Raw genomic sequence first — 15,840 nt, forward strand, 5'->3', positions numbered from 1 at the left:
TCACAAAACTAACCAATAAATATGATAAAATATTTTCTGATCTAAAAAAAAAGTTAGATCTCGCATGCATTACCATGGCTTCTAAATGCATGGTTAGTTCAGTGATAGGTCTTGATTGATAATTGAATATCTTTATTTTGTATAACTGCAGCTTTATTTTCAGTGACAGGTTTGAACCAAATTATACAAAATATCAGAAACAGTACAACTAGGTCTCTAAGCTCCAACTACCCATGAGAAAGCTTTCTAACACCAGAGGACAATACGAAACTGGTTTGATTAAAACCAATGGTCCATATAGCTACACTGCCCATCCCTAGACAGCATTCTGAAATTAAAGTGGATCTTCTTATAATCAACTTGGCTAGTGCTTATATATGAGGTAGATATGCCTCATGCAGATTGCATGTTGGCCTGAAACTATGCTTTAGGCCTCAAGTCATACTCTAGTATACACAGCTAAACAATGATATCACTATTATTGCTCAGGTCAAATGTTTATTAGATTTATTAAACCTAGAAGCTTTCAGTCTCTGATCTTCCTTTCCCAAACTCAGTCTGCCAAATATGGGAACAGGTTTAAGATCCATTTAAAATCAATTTTCAAATTCAAATATTTCCCCCCTCCCACCCAGCACTTTCTTCCATTCAACAGAAAAAAACTGCCAAAAATGCCTTTTAGGTGTCAATCGGATACTTGACTACAGGACATCAGGCTCAGGAGAATGAAGCAACTATTCAATTTTTCAAGCAGCATTCATCAAAAAGAACAATTTAGAACCATTAATTCAGAAGCAATCTGAGATGGGCAAGACGTTGACTATCTCTTTGCCTTCAAAGATGCTGTCTGACCCGCTGAATTGCTGCAGCTGCTTGTTTGTTTGCTTAATAGCAATAATAACTGTCCCAGTGAAGGCAAAGGAAAAGCTGTTTCTTTCCTCACTTTCACATCACAAACTCAGAACTTAATCAAGGAATTTTTGAGTCTATACTTATAACTTACACTATTATCAATAAATCTTTATAAATACATCACACAAATACAATAGAAATTAACATGAGCCAATTCCACTTACCACAGAACTAGCAATCTATTCACCTACAGGAGACTCAATAAGTTCATAGTAAGATCATAATATACCACTGACTATCCCAAAATAATGAAACCAGGGTATGAAAAACATAATGTAAGGGTCTGAGGTGTTTTGCAGTTTGGATGCAAAATTGTTGAAATATCCCTCAGTCATTACTACAGGTATGGCTGATTACATTAACACCAATATTCACTTACTGCATCAAATCTAAACCCTGCATGCAGTCACTCAGCTTAGTCAGTGAATCCTGATCCAGCCTAACTAAGCACTTCATTAATGACAAAGATCCCTTGTATACACTCTACCTGCTGCCAGGAGAATGGTTCAGAAACAACATAGGTCAAAAAACCACACAACTACAAGTTAAACTCCCAAGAGGACCACAACCTTGTTGTAGGATTTGGAGGCTTGTGTCACTCAATGATTCAGAGAGCTATGTTGGCAGGAGTCAGTGCTTTAGCTCTTGGTAGGGTCACCCATACCAAATGGGTCAAAGGGTAGAGGACAGACTAAGAATGGTCCACCGGTCCTTGAGGTCGGGGGTTCAGCTCAGTGCTAACAACCCTAACTTGTCAAAGTACAATTGTTCTAGAAAAAGCAATGAAGAATCTTTCTTTACAGACAGAGATACAGGACCTGCACTGCTGCCCTAAACGCCAGCGGTGTAATGGGCGTAAATAAGTATGAGTTGAAATAAAAGATGAGGGACACCTTCCAAGTTCAACACCTTAATTCCAGCAGAAGGCTTACCTGGAGAACACTATTGGTAGTTTACCTAGTTTACACCCAGTTTTGGTACACATAGTCTTAATTTCGATATATTACAATTGAAAGATTTTGCATTCTAACAATGAGTTAAAATCTTAACGTGACTCTTGATTCAGAAAGATGAACATAACAATTCCAGGTTTCCTAAATTGAAAGAGATCTCCTTGGTCAAAAATAGTAGGATATTTTGCCATTAACTTTCGTGTCTACAAAAGGATCACCCAATTGGTCATCTTAGTGAGTAGCAAGAAACAGATTTCCCAGATAATGCCCTTCGCCATTCATTGCCAGATTCCTTTCAAATTGCAATGATTTTATTTCAAGCCAACTTACTACTTGAACATAAGCTGGAGCCTTCTCTGAAAGATGATTGTAACTCTGATTGCCTTCTCTGAAAGATGATTGTAACTCTGATTGCCTTCTCTGAAAGATGATTAAGCTACCTTGGAGATCACACTTTGAGGCTGTAGTGGTACCTGCACATCCACAGGTAAAACTGAACTTTGCTGCAAAGAAAGCTTGAGGCTCAAGATTCTAACAAAATATTTTTATTGGCCATCCATTATCATTCAACTCAAAGGATACGTCTCACAATGAATCTAGGTCTGAGCTAAAAACATTACTTACATGCTACTTACTTCTAAACAAAATTATCTCCCTTCTTAGCTTTAATGGTCCTTATTGCCAGTTATCTAACATCTATAAAGTTGTTTATCAGGTTCATGGATTGTTCCCATTTGCAAAAGTTCTATTTTCAAGAGACAGCTATTGTTTGAAAATTACCTAAACTGCTTCTGTAAAGTTTCAGACAACACAACTCAGGCTGTAAATTACTGCATAACAAAATGTAAATGTTTTCCTCTAGTTGCTTTACCAACCAATATTAATTCGACCTTTGTTCGTAATTCACTTGCCAAGAAAAAGCCGTTCCTTCTTGTTTACTTTTTCATACCCTTCACTGTTATAAGACAGATCGTATTTTCTCCTCCTACGCACAATTTAAAAACTAAATGTACAAGTGTACTACATGCACCATGGCCTTCAATTCATAATGCTCCCATACTTAACTTTGTGTTACCCCTGATTAATTTCCTATTACACACCAAGGTGGTATTCTCCACACACAAAATAAATTACAAAACGATAGATTTTTGAATATAATTACCACTTTTGTAGCCTTCCGCAGTTCCTTTTTAATAGCTTGCACTGTTTTGCTGGAGAGATTTTTATTCTTGGATATTTTGGATGCCAAGGGTACAGCAGAAAACAGCTGGGGGAAAAGTTTTTAAAAAATCAACACACCACACAACTACCTTAATGTCCATGCTTTATCAAACGAGAAAAAAAAACTGAGATTACTCAATTCGACAGGTAGTGAAAAATAGTCCATTGCCACATTGGAAAGAACTAATTAATAAAACAAGAAAGTCAACAACAACAACAACAACAACATAAAACTTGGTTACGTGTCATCTTTAAAAAGGGACTTCAAGGCACTTCACAGAAGCATTATCAACCAAAATTTAGCAGAATAATTATTAGAGATTTTAGGAAACATGATAAATTTTCAAGAGCATCAGAATGATAGCAAAGAAGGGCATTCCAAGTGAATTCTTTAAGCCATGGCAAACAAGAGAAAATTTGCAGATGCTGGAAATCTGGGCATTTCCATAAGACCATAAGATATAGGAGCAGAAGTAGGCCATTCAGCTCATTGAGTCTGCTTCATCATTCAATCATGGACTGATCCAATTCTTCCAGTCATCCCCACTCTCCTGCCTTCTCCCTATAACCTTTGATGCCTTGGCTAATCAAGAACCTATCTATCTATGCCTTAAATATACCCAATGACTTGGTCATGGCAACAAATTCTACAGATTTACCACCCTCTGACTAAAGTAATTTCTCCGCATCCCTGTTCTAAATTGATGTCCTTCATATAACCATATAACAATTACAGCACAGAAACAGGCCATCTCGGCCCTTCTAGTCCATGCTGAACGCTTACTCTTACCTAGTCCCATTTACCTGCACTCAGCCCATAACCCTCCATTCTTTTTCTGTCCATATACCTATCCAATTTTTTTTTAAATGACAAAATCAAACCTGCCTCTACCACTTCTACAGGAAGCTCATTCCACACAGCTACCACTCTCTGAGTAAAGAAGTTCCCCTTCGTGTTACCCCTAAACTTTTGCCCCTTAACTTTCAACTCATGTCCTCTTGTTTGAATCTCCCCTACTCTCAATGGAAAAAGCCTATCCACGTCAACTCTATCTATCCCCCTCATAATTTTAAATACCTCTATCAAGCCCCCCCTCAACCTTCTACGCTCCAAAGAATAAAGACCCAACTTGTTCAACCTTTCTCTGTAACTTAGGTGCTGGAACCCAGGTAACATTCTAGTTATCCTCCTCTGTACTCTCTCTATTTTGTTGACATCTTTCCTACAATTCAGTGACCAGAACTGTACACAATACTCCAAATTTGGCCTCACCAATGCCTTATACAATTTCAACATTATATCCCAACTCCTAGACTCAATGCTCTGGTTTATAAGGGCCAGCATACCAAAAGTTTTCTTCACCACCCTATCCACATGAGATTCCACCTTCAGGGAACTATGCACCATTATTCCTATTGCATTCCTCAATGCCCTACCATTTACCATGTATGTCCTATTTTGATTCGCCCTACCAAAATGTTGCACCTCACACTTATCAGTATTAAACTCCATCTGCCATCTTTCAGCCCAATCTTCTAACTGGCCTAAATCTCTCAGCAAGCTTTGATAACCTATTTCATTATCCACAACTCCACCTATCTTAGTATCATCTGCATACTTACTAATCCACTTTACCACCCCATCATCCAGATCATTAATATATATGACAAACAACATTGAACCCAGTACAGATCCCTGAGGCACACCACTAGTCAACCTGACAAACAGTTATCCACCACTACTCTCTCGCATCTCCCATCCAGCCACTGTTGAATCCATTTTACTAGTTCAATATTAATACCTAATGATTGAACCTTCCTAACTAACCTTCCATGTGGAACCTTGTCAAAGGCCTTACTGAAGTCCATATAGACAACATCCACCGCTTTACCCTCGTCAATTTTCCGAGTAACCACTTCAAAAAAATTCAAGATGTCAAACATTACCTTCCACGTACAAATCCATGTTGACTGTTCCTAATCAGACCCTGTCTATCCAGATAATTATATATACCATCTCTAAGAATACTTTCCATTAATTTACCCACCACTGACGTCAAACTTACATGCTGATAATTGCTGGGTTTACTCTTAGAACACCTTTTAAACAATGGAACCACATGAGCAATACGCCAATCCTCCCGTACCATCCCTGTTTCTAATGACATTTGAAATACTTCTGTCAGAGCCCCTGCTATTTCTACACTAACTTCCCTCAAGGTCCAAGGGAATATCCTGTCAGGACTCGGAGTCTTATCCATTTTCATATTCCTTAAAAGCGCCAGTACTTCCTCTTCTTTAATCATCATAGTTTCCATAACTACCCTACTTGTTTCCTTTACCTTACACAATTCAATATCCTTCTTAGTGAATACCGAAGAAATTGTTTAAAATCTTCCCCATCTCTTTTGGTTCTGCACATAGCTGTCCACTCTGATTCTAAGGGACCAATTTTATCCCTCACTATCCTTTTGCTATTAATATAACAGTAGAAACCCTTTGGATTTATTTTCACCTTACTTGCCAAAACAACCTCATATCTTCTTTTAGCTTTTCTAATTTCTTCCTTACGATTCTTTTTACATTCTTTATATTCTTCGAGCACCTCATTTACTCCAAGCTGCCTATATTCATTGCAGATCTCTCTCTTTTTCTGAACCAAGTTTCCAATATCCCTTGAAAACTATGGCTCTCTCTAACTTTTAACCTTTCCTTTCAACCTAACAGGAACATAAAGATTCTGTACCCTCAAAATTTCACCTTTAAATGACCTCCATTTCTCTATTACATCCTTCCCATAAAACAAATTGTCCCAATCCACTCCTTCTAAATCCTTTCGCATCTGCTCAAAGTTAGCTTTTCTCCAATCAAAAATCTCAACCCTGGGTCCAGTCCTATCCTTCTCCATAATTATATTGAAACTAATGGCATTGAGATCACTGGACCCGAAGTACTCCCCAACACATACCTCTGTCACCTGCCCCATCTCATTCCCTAACAGGAGATCCAACACTGCCCCTTCTCTAGTTGGTACCTCTATGCATTGCTGCAAAAAACTATCCTGCACACATTTTACAAACTCCAAACCATCCAGCCCTTTTACGGTATGGGCTTCCCAGTCTATGTGTGGAAAATTAAAATCTCCCACAATCACAACCTTGTGCTTACTACAAATATCCGCTATCTCTTTACAAGTTTGCTCCTCCAATTCTCACTCCCCATTAGGTGGTCTATAATACACCCCTATAAGCATTACTGCACCCTTCCCATTCCTCAATTCCGCCCAAATAGCCTCCCTAGACGAGCCCTCTAATCTATCCTGCCAAAGCACCGCTGTAATACTTTGATGTGTGTTGCTGTAATATTTTCTCTGACAAGCAATGCAACACCTCCCCCTCTTGCCCCTCCGATTCTATCACACCTGAAGCAACGAAATCCAAGAATATTTAGTTGCCAATCACGCCCCTCCTGCAACTATGTTTCACCAATAGCTACAACATATTTCCAGGTATCAATCTGTGCTCTAAGCTCATCCACCTTTCTTACAATGCTCCTAGCATTAAAATAGATGCATTTAAGAAACTCTCCACCTCTTACTCTCCGTTTATTCCTGATGGTGCAAACAACTTTATCATATTTTTCTTCCTTCTCCCCTACATCTTCAGTCTGAGCACTCCCCTTCTGTCACCTGCCTATCCTCCCTTACACACTGTCTACTAGCTTTCTCTATTTGTGAACTAACCTCCTCTCTCCTAGTCTCTTCAATTTGATTCCCACCCCGCAACCATTCTAGTTTAAAGTCTCCCAGTAGCCTTTGCAAATCTCCCCACCAGGATATTGGTCCCCCTAGGATTCAAGTGCAACCCGTCCTTTTTGTCACTTAAGGGTCACACCTTTTGTCACCTTTAGGGTCACACCTGCCCCTAAAGAGGTCTCAATGATCCAGAAACTTGAATCCCTGCTCCCTGCTCCAATCCCTCAGTCATGCATTTATCCTCTACCTTATTCCATTCCTACTCTCACTGTCGCGTGGCACAGGCAGTAATCCCAAGATTACTACTTTTGCGGTCCTTCTTCTCAACTCCCTTCCTAACTCTCTATATTCTCCTTTCAGCACCTCTTCCCTTTTCCTACCCATGTCATGACTTCAATAGTGAAGTCATGCCCTCTTGTCCTAGCATGGGAAATAACTTTGCCATATCTAATCTGTTCAGGCCTTTTAACATTTGGAATGTTACTGTGAGATTCCCCCATCATTCTCCTGAACTCTAGGGAATACAGCCCAAGAGCTGCCAGACGTTCCTGGAATCATCCTTCTGAATCTTCTCTGAACCCTCTCCAATGTCAGTATATCCTTTCTAAAATAAAAAGCCCAAAACTGCACACAATACTCCCAAGTGTGGTCTCACGAGTACCTTATAGAGCCTCAACATCACATCCCTGCTCTTATATTCTATACCTCGAGAAAAGAATGCCAACATTGCATTCGCCTTCTTCACCACCGACCCAACATGAAGGTTAACCTTTAGGGAATCCTGCACATGGACTCCCAAGTCCCTTTGCATCTCTGCATTTTGAATTCTCTCCCCACCTAAAGAATAATCTGCCCATTTATTTCTTCCACCAAAGTGCATGACCATACACTTTCCAACGTTGTATTTCATTTGCTACTTCTTTGCCCATTCCCCTAAACTATCCAAGTCTTTCTGCAGGCTCTCTGTTTCCTCAACACTACGGGCTCCTCCACCTATCTTTGTATCATCGACAAATTTAGCCACAAATCCATTAATCCCAACACCAACCCCTGTGGAACTCCACTGGTAACCGGTAGCCAGCCAGAATAGGATCCCTTTATTCCCACTCTCTGTTTTCTACCGAACAACCAATGCTCCACACGTGCTTGTAACTTCCCTGTAATTCCATGGGCTCTTATCTTGCTAAGGAGCCTCATGTGTGGCACCTTGTCAAAGGCCTTCTGAAAATCCAAGTACACCATATCTACTACATCTCCTTTGTCCACCCTGCTTGTAATTTCCTCAAAAAATTGCAGTAGCTGTGTCAGGCAGGATTTTCCTTTCGGGAAACCATGCTGACTTTGCCCTATTTCGTCATGTGCCTCCAGGTACTACGCAATATCATTCCTAACTTTCAACTCCAACAACTTCCCAACCACTGATGGCAGGCTAAAAGGTCTATAGTTTCCTTTCTGCTGCCTCCCACCCTTAAGTAGCGGAGTAACATTTGCAATTTTCCAGTCATCCAGTACAATGCCAGAATCTATCGACTTTTGAAAGATCATTGTCAATGCCTCTGCAATCTCTCCAACTACCTTCTTCAGAACCCAAGGGTACATTCCATCAGGTCCAGGAGATTTATCCACCCTCAGACCATTAAGCTTCCTGAGCACCTTCTCAGTTGTAATTTTCACAGCACATACTTCACTTCCCTGACACTCTTGAATGTCTGGTATACTGCAGATGTCTTCCACTGTGAAGACTGATGCAAAATACGCATTCAGTTCCTCTGCCATCTCTGCGTCTCTCATTACAATATCTCCAGTGTCATTTGCAATTGGTCCTATATCTACCCTCGACACTCTTTTACCCTTTATATACTTAAAGTTTTTAGTATCCTTTTTGATATTAGTCACCAGCTTCCTCTCATAATTCATCTTGTCCTTCCAAATGACCTTCTTAGTTTCCTTCTGCAAGTTTTCAAAAGCTTCCCAATCCTCTATCTTCCCACTAGCTCTGGCTTCCTTGTATGCCCTCTCTTTTGCTTTTACTTTGGCTCTGACTTCACTTGTCAGCCACAGTAGTGTCCTTCTTCCCTTTGAATATTTCTTATTTGGAATATATGTCTTGCACTTCCCTCATTTTTCGTAGAAACTCCAGCCATTGCTGCTCTGCTGTCCTTCCTGCTAGTGTCCCTTTCCAGTCAACCTTGGCCAGTTCCCCTCTCATGCCATTGTAATTTCCTTTATTCCACTGAAATATCGACACAATTGGATTTAGTTTCTCCTTCTCAAATTTCAAAGTGAACTCGATCATATTGTGATCACTGTTCCCTAAGAGTTCCTTAACCTTAAGCTCTCGTATCACCTCCGGATCATTGCACAACACCCAATCCAGCACAGCTGATCCCCTAGTGGTTCAACAACAAGCTGCTCTAAAAAAGCTCTGAAAGAGTACAATTGCCATTTTGGGCCGAGACCCTTCGGCAGGTAATGTCAACTCTTGCCCATAGATGCTGTCTGGCCTGCTGAGTTCCTCCAGCATTTTGTGTGTGTTTCTTTAAACCATGGATCCAGAGACATAGTGATCAAGAATGCACAAGGCCAGAAATGGAAGAAGGCAGTGTTCAGAGGGTTAAGGGGCTGAAGGTGCTGAAAGAAAGGAGGGAAATACCCTCAGAAGAACTCAAAAACAAATATGACAATTTTAAAATCTCTGCATTGCCTGACTTAGAACCAATTTAGTCTGGAACCACAGGCAGGGTGGGTGCAAGTCAAGGAGAAAGGTAAGAGTTTCATTTGAAATCATGTTCACATAGAATGGAAAATTGGAGATAATCTAAGAAGGTAGTGACACAGTCAAACATAGAGGTAACAAACGTAAGATGAAGCCTATAGCAGCACTTATGCTTTGATAGTATCAGAGACAAGTAACTTTATGACAGTGAAACATGGTTATCATGTTGAAGATCAGATATACGGCTGGAAGTTTATTACAAGATGAAAAAGGAAATTGGAAGTTAAACAATGCACCAAAATAGATTTCAGAGCTGCCCACGGACTTTCTCCGGTGCAGTTGCTGGAATTGTTTTTAGAAACCCATAGAAACAGAAACTTATACCATACAAGACAACCACTCTGTTGACACCATCAGTGCCAAATAATTAAAGCCTACTTAGGTTAACTTGGTTTCCCATTACCAGTCTACAGCTTTTTAGGTGAATGCATTGCTAAAAACTGTCTGTTTAATTACTTGCAAGTCAAAAGTACAGTTTATCCAGCTATGGCGAGACGACATCAATGCCATATTTAGTTTTGGCTTCTGTGGCATAAGAGAAAACAAATCAGAGAGGAAGATTAGAGCAAATAGCTTTAAATATATTTTAAACTTCTAATTTTTCCTCTTATTATGGGATATATTGTGAGGCTGACTTTTAAATAAAGATGCTGTGATAAAATTTTCTCTCAGCGCAATTCAGATATGGCAAGACATTTTATGGACTACCCAAACAAGAAGGGATGGTCTTACTCTTTGGAGCTTCACCACTCAATACCAACTTGAACTTTAGAGTTTGGACTTTAATCTCTACTTGCCATAACAATCCCACGTGGACTCTTGGATCACTGTTTCCAAAGTCGGAATGCCAACACTTGTTTCATATATTCAGTGAAACCAAAGTAAAGTAAAGTAAAAGCATTAACACTAAATACATTGCTTCCTTATTTTGTAAGCCTAAGCCATTAAAGAAAACACATACCAGACATCTGCGGTGCAGTACCAATTGACCATCCTGGGAAAGGAGCATTTCTCCATTGCATACTTCCTCTTTTGGCCGCTTGCAAAATCCACATTTTGATGGCATCTTACTGAAGAAAAATTACATAGTTATGTAATTATTTATTGAAATTTCTCCATGAAACATCATTCAACCACAAATTAAATGAAAATATCACTGCAGAAGTGACAGTAATGGCCCAATTTGCAGGAAGCTGGCGGAATGAAGCGATGATGGTGCTGAACGGTGTCTCCTTTGCTTGCATCTTCGGAAACAGCTCCATTTCCATCGTTAATATCTCTATTTTTCCCTTTCAGGGTTCTTTTGAAGACCCTGACCTGGAGTTACATGCTGATTACGGTTAAATTTCCCAAATATTGATTGGCATCTTCCTGGAGTGAGGGGTTTAGATGGGGTAGAGTTTGTTAGATATGTTCAGGAAGGTTTCTTGACACAATATTTAGATAAGCCTACAAGAGGAGAGGCTGTACTTGATCTGGTATTGGGAAATGAACCTGGTCAGGTGTCAGATCTCTCAGTAGGAGAGCATTTTGGAGACAATGATCACAATTCTATCTCCTTTACCATAGCATTGGAGAGGGATAGGAACAGACAAGTTAGGGAAATGTTTAATTGGAGTAAGGGGAAATATGAAGCTATCAGGCAGGAACTTGGAAGCATAAATTGGAAACAGATATTCTCAGGGAAACATATGGAAGAAATGTGCCAAATGTTCAGGGGATATTTGTGTGGGGTTCTGAATAGGTACGTTCCAATGAGATGTGGAAAGGATGGTAGGGTACAAGATCCGTGGTGTACAAAGGCTGTTGTAAATCTAGTCAAGAAGAAGAGCTTACGAAAGGTTCAAAAAACTAGGTAATGATAGGAATCTAGAAGATTATAAGGCTAGCAGGAAGGAGTTTAAGAATGAAATTAGGAGAGCCAGAAGGGGCCATGAGAAGTCATTGGCAGACAGGATTAAGGAAAACCCCAAGGCATTCTACAAGTATGTGAAGAGCAAGAGGATAAGACATGAGAGAATAGGACCAATCAAGTGTGACAGTGGAAAAGTGTGTATGGAACTGGAGGAAATAGCGGAGGTACATAATGAATACTTTGCTTCAGTATTCACTATGGAAAAGGATCTTGGCAATTGTAAGGACAACTTGCAGTGGACTGAAAAGCTTGAGCATGTAGTTATTAAGGAAGAGGATATGCTGGAGCTTTTGGAAAGCATCAAGTTGGATAAGTCACCGGGACTGGACAGGATGTACCCCAGGCTACTGTGGGAAGCAAGGAAGGAGATTGCTGAGCCGCTGGCAATGATCTTTGCATCATCAATGAGCACAGGAGAAGTTCCGGAGGATTGGAGGGTTGTGGATGTTGTTCCCTCATTCAAGAAAGGGAGTAGGGATAGCCCAGGAAATTATAGGCCAGTGAGTCTTACTTCATTAGTTGTTAAGAGGCAGGATTTATGAACATCTGGAGAGGCATAATATGATTAGGAATAGTCAGCATGGCTTTGTCAAAGGCAGGTCATGCCTTACGAGCCTGATTGAATATTTTGAGGATGTGACTGAACACATTGATGAAGGTAGTGCAGTAGATGTAGTGTATATGGATTTTAGCAAGGCATTTGATAAGGTACCCCATGCAAGGCTTATTGAGAAAGTAAGGAGGCATGGGATCCAAGGGGACATTGCTTTGCGGATCCAGAACTGGCTTGCCCACAGACGGCAAATGTGGTTAGAGATGGGGCATATTCTGCATGGAGGCTGGTGACCAGTGATGTGCCTCAGGGATCTGTTCTGGGACAGCTACTCTTCGTGATTTTTATAAATGACCTGGATAAGGAAGTGCAGGGATGCATTAGTAAATTTGCTGATGACACAACAAAGGTTGGGGGTGTTGTGGATAGTCTGGAGGGCTGTCAGAGGTTACAGCGGGACATTGATAGGATGCAAAACTGGGCTGAGAAGTGGCAGATGGAGTTCAACCCAGATAAGTGTGAGGTGGTTCATTTTGGTAGGTCAAATATGATGGCAGAATATAGTATTAATGGCAGTGTGGAGGATCAGAGGGATCTTGGGGTGCGAGTCCATAGGACACTCAAAGCTGCTTCACATGTTGACTCTATGGTTAAGAAAACATACAGTGCATTGGCTTTCATCAATCGTGGGATGGAGATTAAGAGCCGAGAGATAATGTTGCAGCTATATAGGACCCCGGTCAGACCCCACGTGGAGTACTGTGCTCAATTCTGGTCGCCTCACTACAGGAAGCACGTGGAAAGCATGGAAAGGATGCAGAGGAGATTTACAAGGATGTTGCCTGGATTGGGGAACATGCCTTATGAGAATAGGTTGAGTGAACTTGGCTTTTTCTCCTTGGAGCAAAGGAGGATGAGAGGTGACCTGATAGAGGTGTATAAGATAATGCGAGGCATTGATCATGTGGATTGTCAGAGGCTTTTCCCCAGGGCTGAAATGGTTAGCATTAGAGGGCATAGTTTTAAGGTGCTTGGAAGTAGGTACAGAGATGTCAGGGGTTAAGTTGTTGTGTTTTTTTTTTTACACGCAGAGTGGTGAGTGCGTGGAATGGGCTGCCAGTGGCGGTGTTGGAGATGGAAACAATAGGGTCATTTAAGAGACTCCTGGATGGCCACATGGAGCTTAGAAAAATAGAGGGCTATGGGTAAAGCTTAGGTAGCTCTAAGGTAGGGACATGTTCAGCACAGCTTTGTGGGCCGAAGGGCCTGTATTGTGCTGTAGGTTTTCTATGTTTCTAAACAGTGAGATGTTTGCTGTGTCTCCCCCTCGCTTATTAGGGAGAGAGAACTTGTGGTATGTTGAATACCGGTGAAATGTGAAGTCTTTGGAGTAACTGCAAGTCTCAACCTTGCTGTTGCTTTGCTCATGCTTGAGTGCTTGGCGGCGGGTTACCGGTGCTTTTTTTTTGCCATTGGGGGGGTGGGGAGATTGTTGCTTGCTGCCGCTTACGCGCGGGAGGGGGAAGGACTTTGGGGTTCTAACAGTTAACAGTCGTTCATTTTTTAGGGCACTCCTCTGTTTTCGTAGATGGTTGCGAAGAAAAAGCATTTCAGGATGTATATTGTATACATTTCTCTGACACTAAATGTACCTTTGAAGCTGTACAGACAGCTTCCACAACTAAAACCATATCAAATTATGTTATCAACATGTACTTATTAGAATTTCTAGCAACAGTCTCAATCACCATCCTCCATTTTCTGATCATTTTAAGCAATTTCAGGAATAATAATTCACTTTTTTTTAAATCTTGCTTCTGTTTAACTTTTTATATTTTAAGAGAGATTCAACCCTGAAGGGTCTTGAGCAGAAATATTGATCATCCAGCATTTTGTGTGTTGCTCCAGCTTTCCAGCATCTGCAGTCTCCTGTCTCCATGGAACACAGATGAATTGGCTTCATCCTCTTTGCATCAGTAATAACTTTTATACTTTCAGCAAATGGAAAACTATTCTCTCCTAAGCAGGCCTGAAACTTGAAAAAGATTACGCTCAGAACAAATGGTTTCAATATAGTAAATCTTTTATGGTCTGCTGTGCTGCAGATGCTATATCCTAGGTTAGGACTATATCTGGATCCAGGAAATCAGTTGTACAGAAATGAACGTATATAAAAAAGCTGCTCCATTCATGATTGCTTGCTTAAATTAAGCTTAATTTGTGAAAAAAGGGCTATTTGGGAGAGGATTAAGCTATTGCTAGTCCACACAGCATTAACAGGATAGTAGTGTAGAGCTTTGCAAGGGTAATCTGCTCTATACAACAAAATACAACACTTAAGTCATGAAAATTACTTTTTTTGAAAAGTATTTTATTTTCCAAATGATCCAACGTTGTGTTAATACATTCCAAGCAAAATGTCCCCAAAGTTTGCTGTTAATAGTTATTCACACATTATCGTTACTACATTAAGACAACTGTTCAATAGTCTTAAAGTTCTATATCTAAAACCAGGAACAACAAATAAGATCATGAGTTAGAAAACGAAAAAAAAATCTACAGATGTTTGAAATCCAAGCAACACACACGAGTTAGAACTTTGTCTGCAAGTGAACGCGAATCAGGAGCTAAAAGCTCACGTTTTTGTTATGGGTTGTCATTTCAAAACATTAAGCTAATTCAAAGAAAAACAAAAAGCCGAGGGTCCTGACGAAGGGTCTCGGCCTGAAATGTCGACTGTACCTCTTCCTAGAGATGCTGCCTGGCCTGCTGCATTCACCAGCAACTTTGATGTGTGTTGCTTGAACTTCCAGCATCTGCAGAATTCCTGTTGTCTAACTTTCGTCTTTCACTTTAAATGAGGCGCGGATCATGTGGTAGCGTGATGACGTACACAATTCGGGTATACTGTACATACATAAAACCCATTATGAACTATAAACGATTACGAATGCTTAAAAAAGCAATATATATATATATATATATATATATATATATATACGATTACTCAAATAATGACTGAAATATTAAATACACGTTTTAATATAAATGTTACCAGAGAAAAATAAGTTCATTGAGATATTAAATGACAACATGAAGAACATGAAGAACCTCATTTCCCCAGAAGATTGCAAAGCTGAGGCCCTCCAAGCATTTTATCAGGGAATGCCCAACATAGGCGGCTCCTTGCGATGGTTTATTAGGGTGACGGGGGGAATAAAAGGCGCTGTGCGCGGTTACCTTACCTTCCGCCGGCTCCTTGCATCGTTTCGCAGCCGAGTTGAGCAGCAGGTCCTATCCTTCCACGGTGGTTCTGTCCGACACTGCACAGCTGCCCGGCCGGCCCACGTTTCCTTAAAAAGTCGTTCCGCCCCAGAGCGTTTGCACCTTGTTTCCAGCAGGTGGCTCCATCAATCCCGGATGTTCGTTCCTTATCACGAGGAAATCTGAAGTTGCTGGAATTTCAAGCAACACACTCAAAAGTTGCTGGGCCCCTTCCCCTTTTCGCAATTCCTCCGTTTCCGCCTCATCTGCTCTTGGAATGAGGCTTTTCATTCCAGGATGAGGGAGATGTCCTTTTTTAAAGAAAGGGGCTTCCCTTCCTCCACCATCAACTCTTCTCTCAAACGCATCTCCCCCATTTCACGCACATCTGCTCTCACTCCATCCTCCCGCCACCCCACTAGGAATAGGGTTCCCCTGGTCCTCACCTACTACCCCACCAGCCTCCGGGTCCAACATATTATTCTCCGTAAC

At 40.7% G+C, this 15,840-nt stretch overlaps 1 protein-coding gene across 1 annotated transcript in view; it reads right to left on the minus strand.

The window, feature by feature from the left end:
* Positions 1-15,495, minus strand: part of setdb2 (SET domain bifurcated histone lysine methyltransferase 2) — an 84,795-nt gene extending 69,300 nt beyond the window's left edge. Inside the window, 4 exon segments of the mRNA XM_063051112.1 lie at positions 3,028-3,132; positions 10,578-10,686; positions 15,330-15,471; positions 15,474-15,495. Of these exon segments, the coding sequence (XP_062907182.1) occupies positions 3,028-3,132; positions 10,578-10,686; positions 15,330-15,471; positions 15,474-15,495 (378 nt within the window).
* Positions 15,496-15,840: the final 345 nt, after the last annotated feature.

This window comes from Mobula hypostoma, chromosome 6 (assembly GCF_963921235.1).
Source record: "Mobula hypostoma chromosome 6, sMobHyp1.1, whole genome shotgun sequence".
NCBI lineage: Eukaryota > Metazoa > Chordata > Chondrichthyes > Myliobatiformes > Myliobatidae > Mobula > Mobula hypostoma.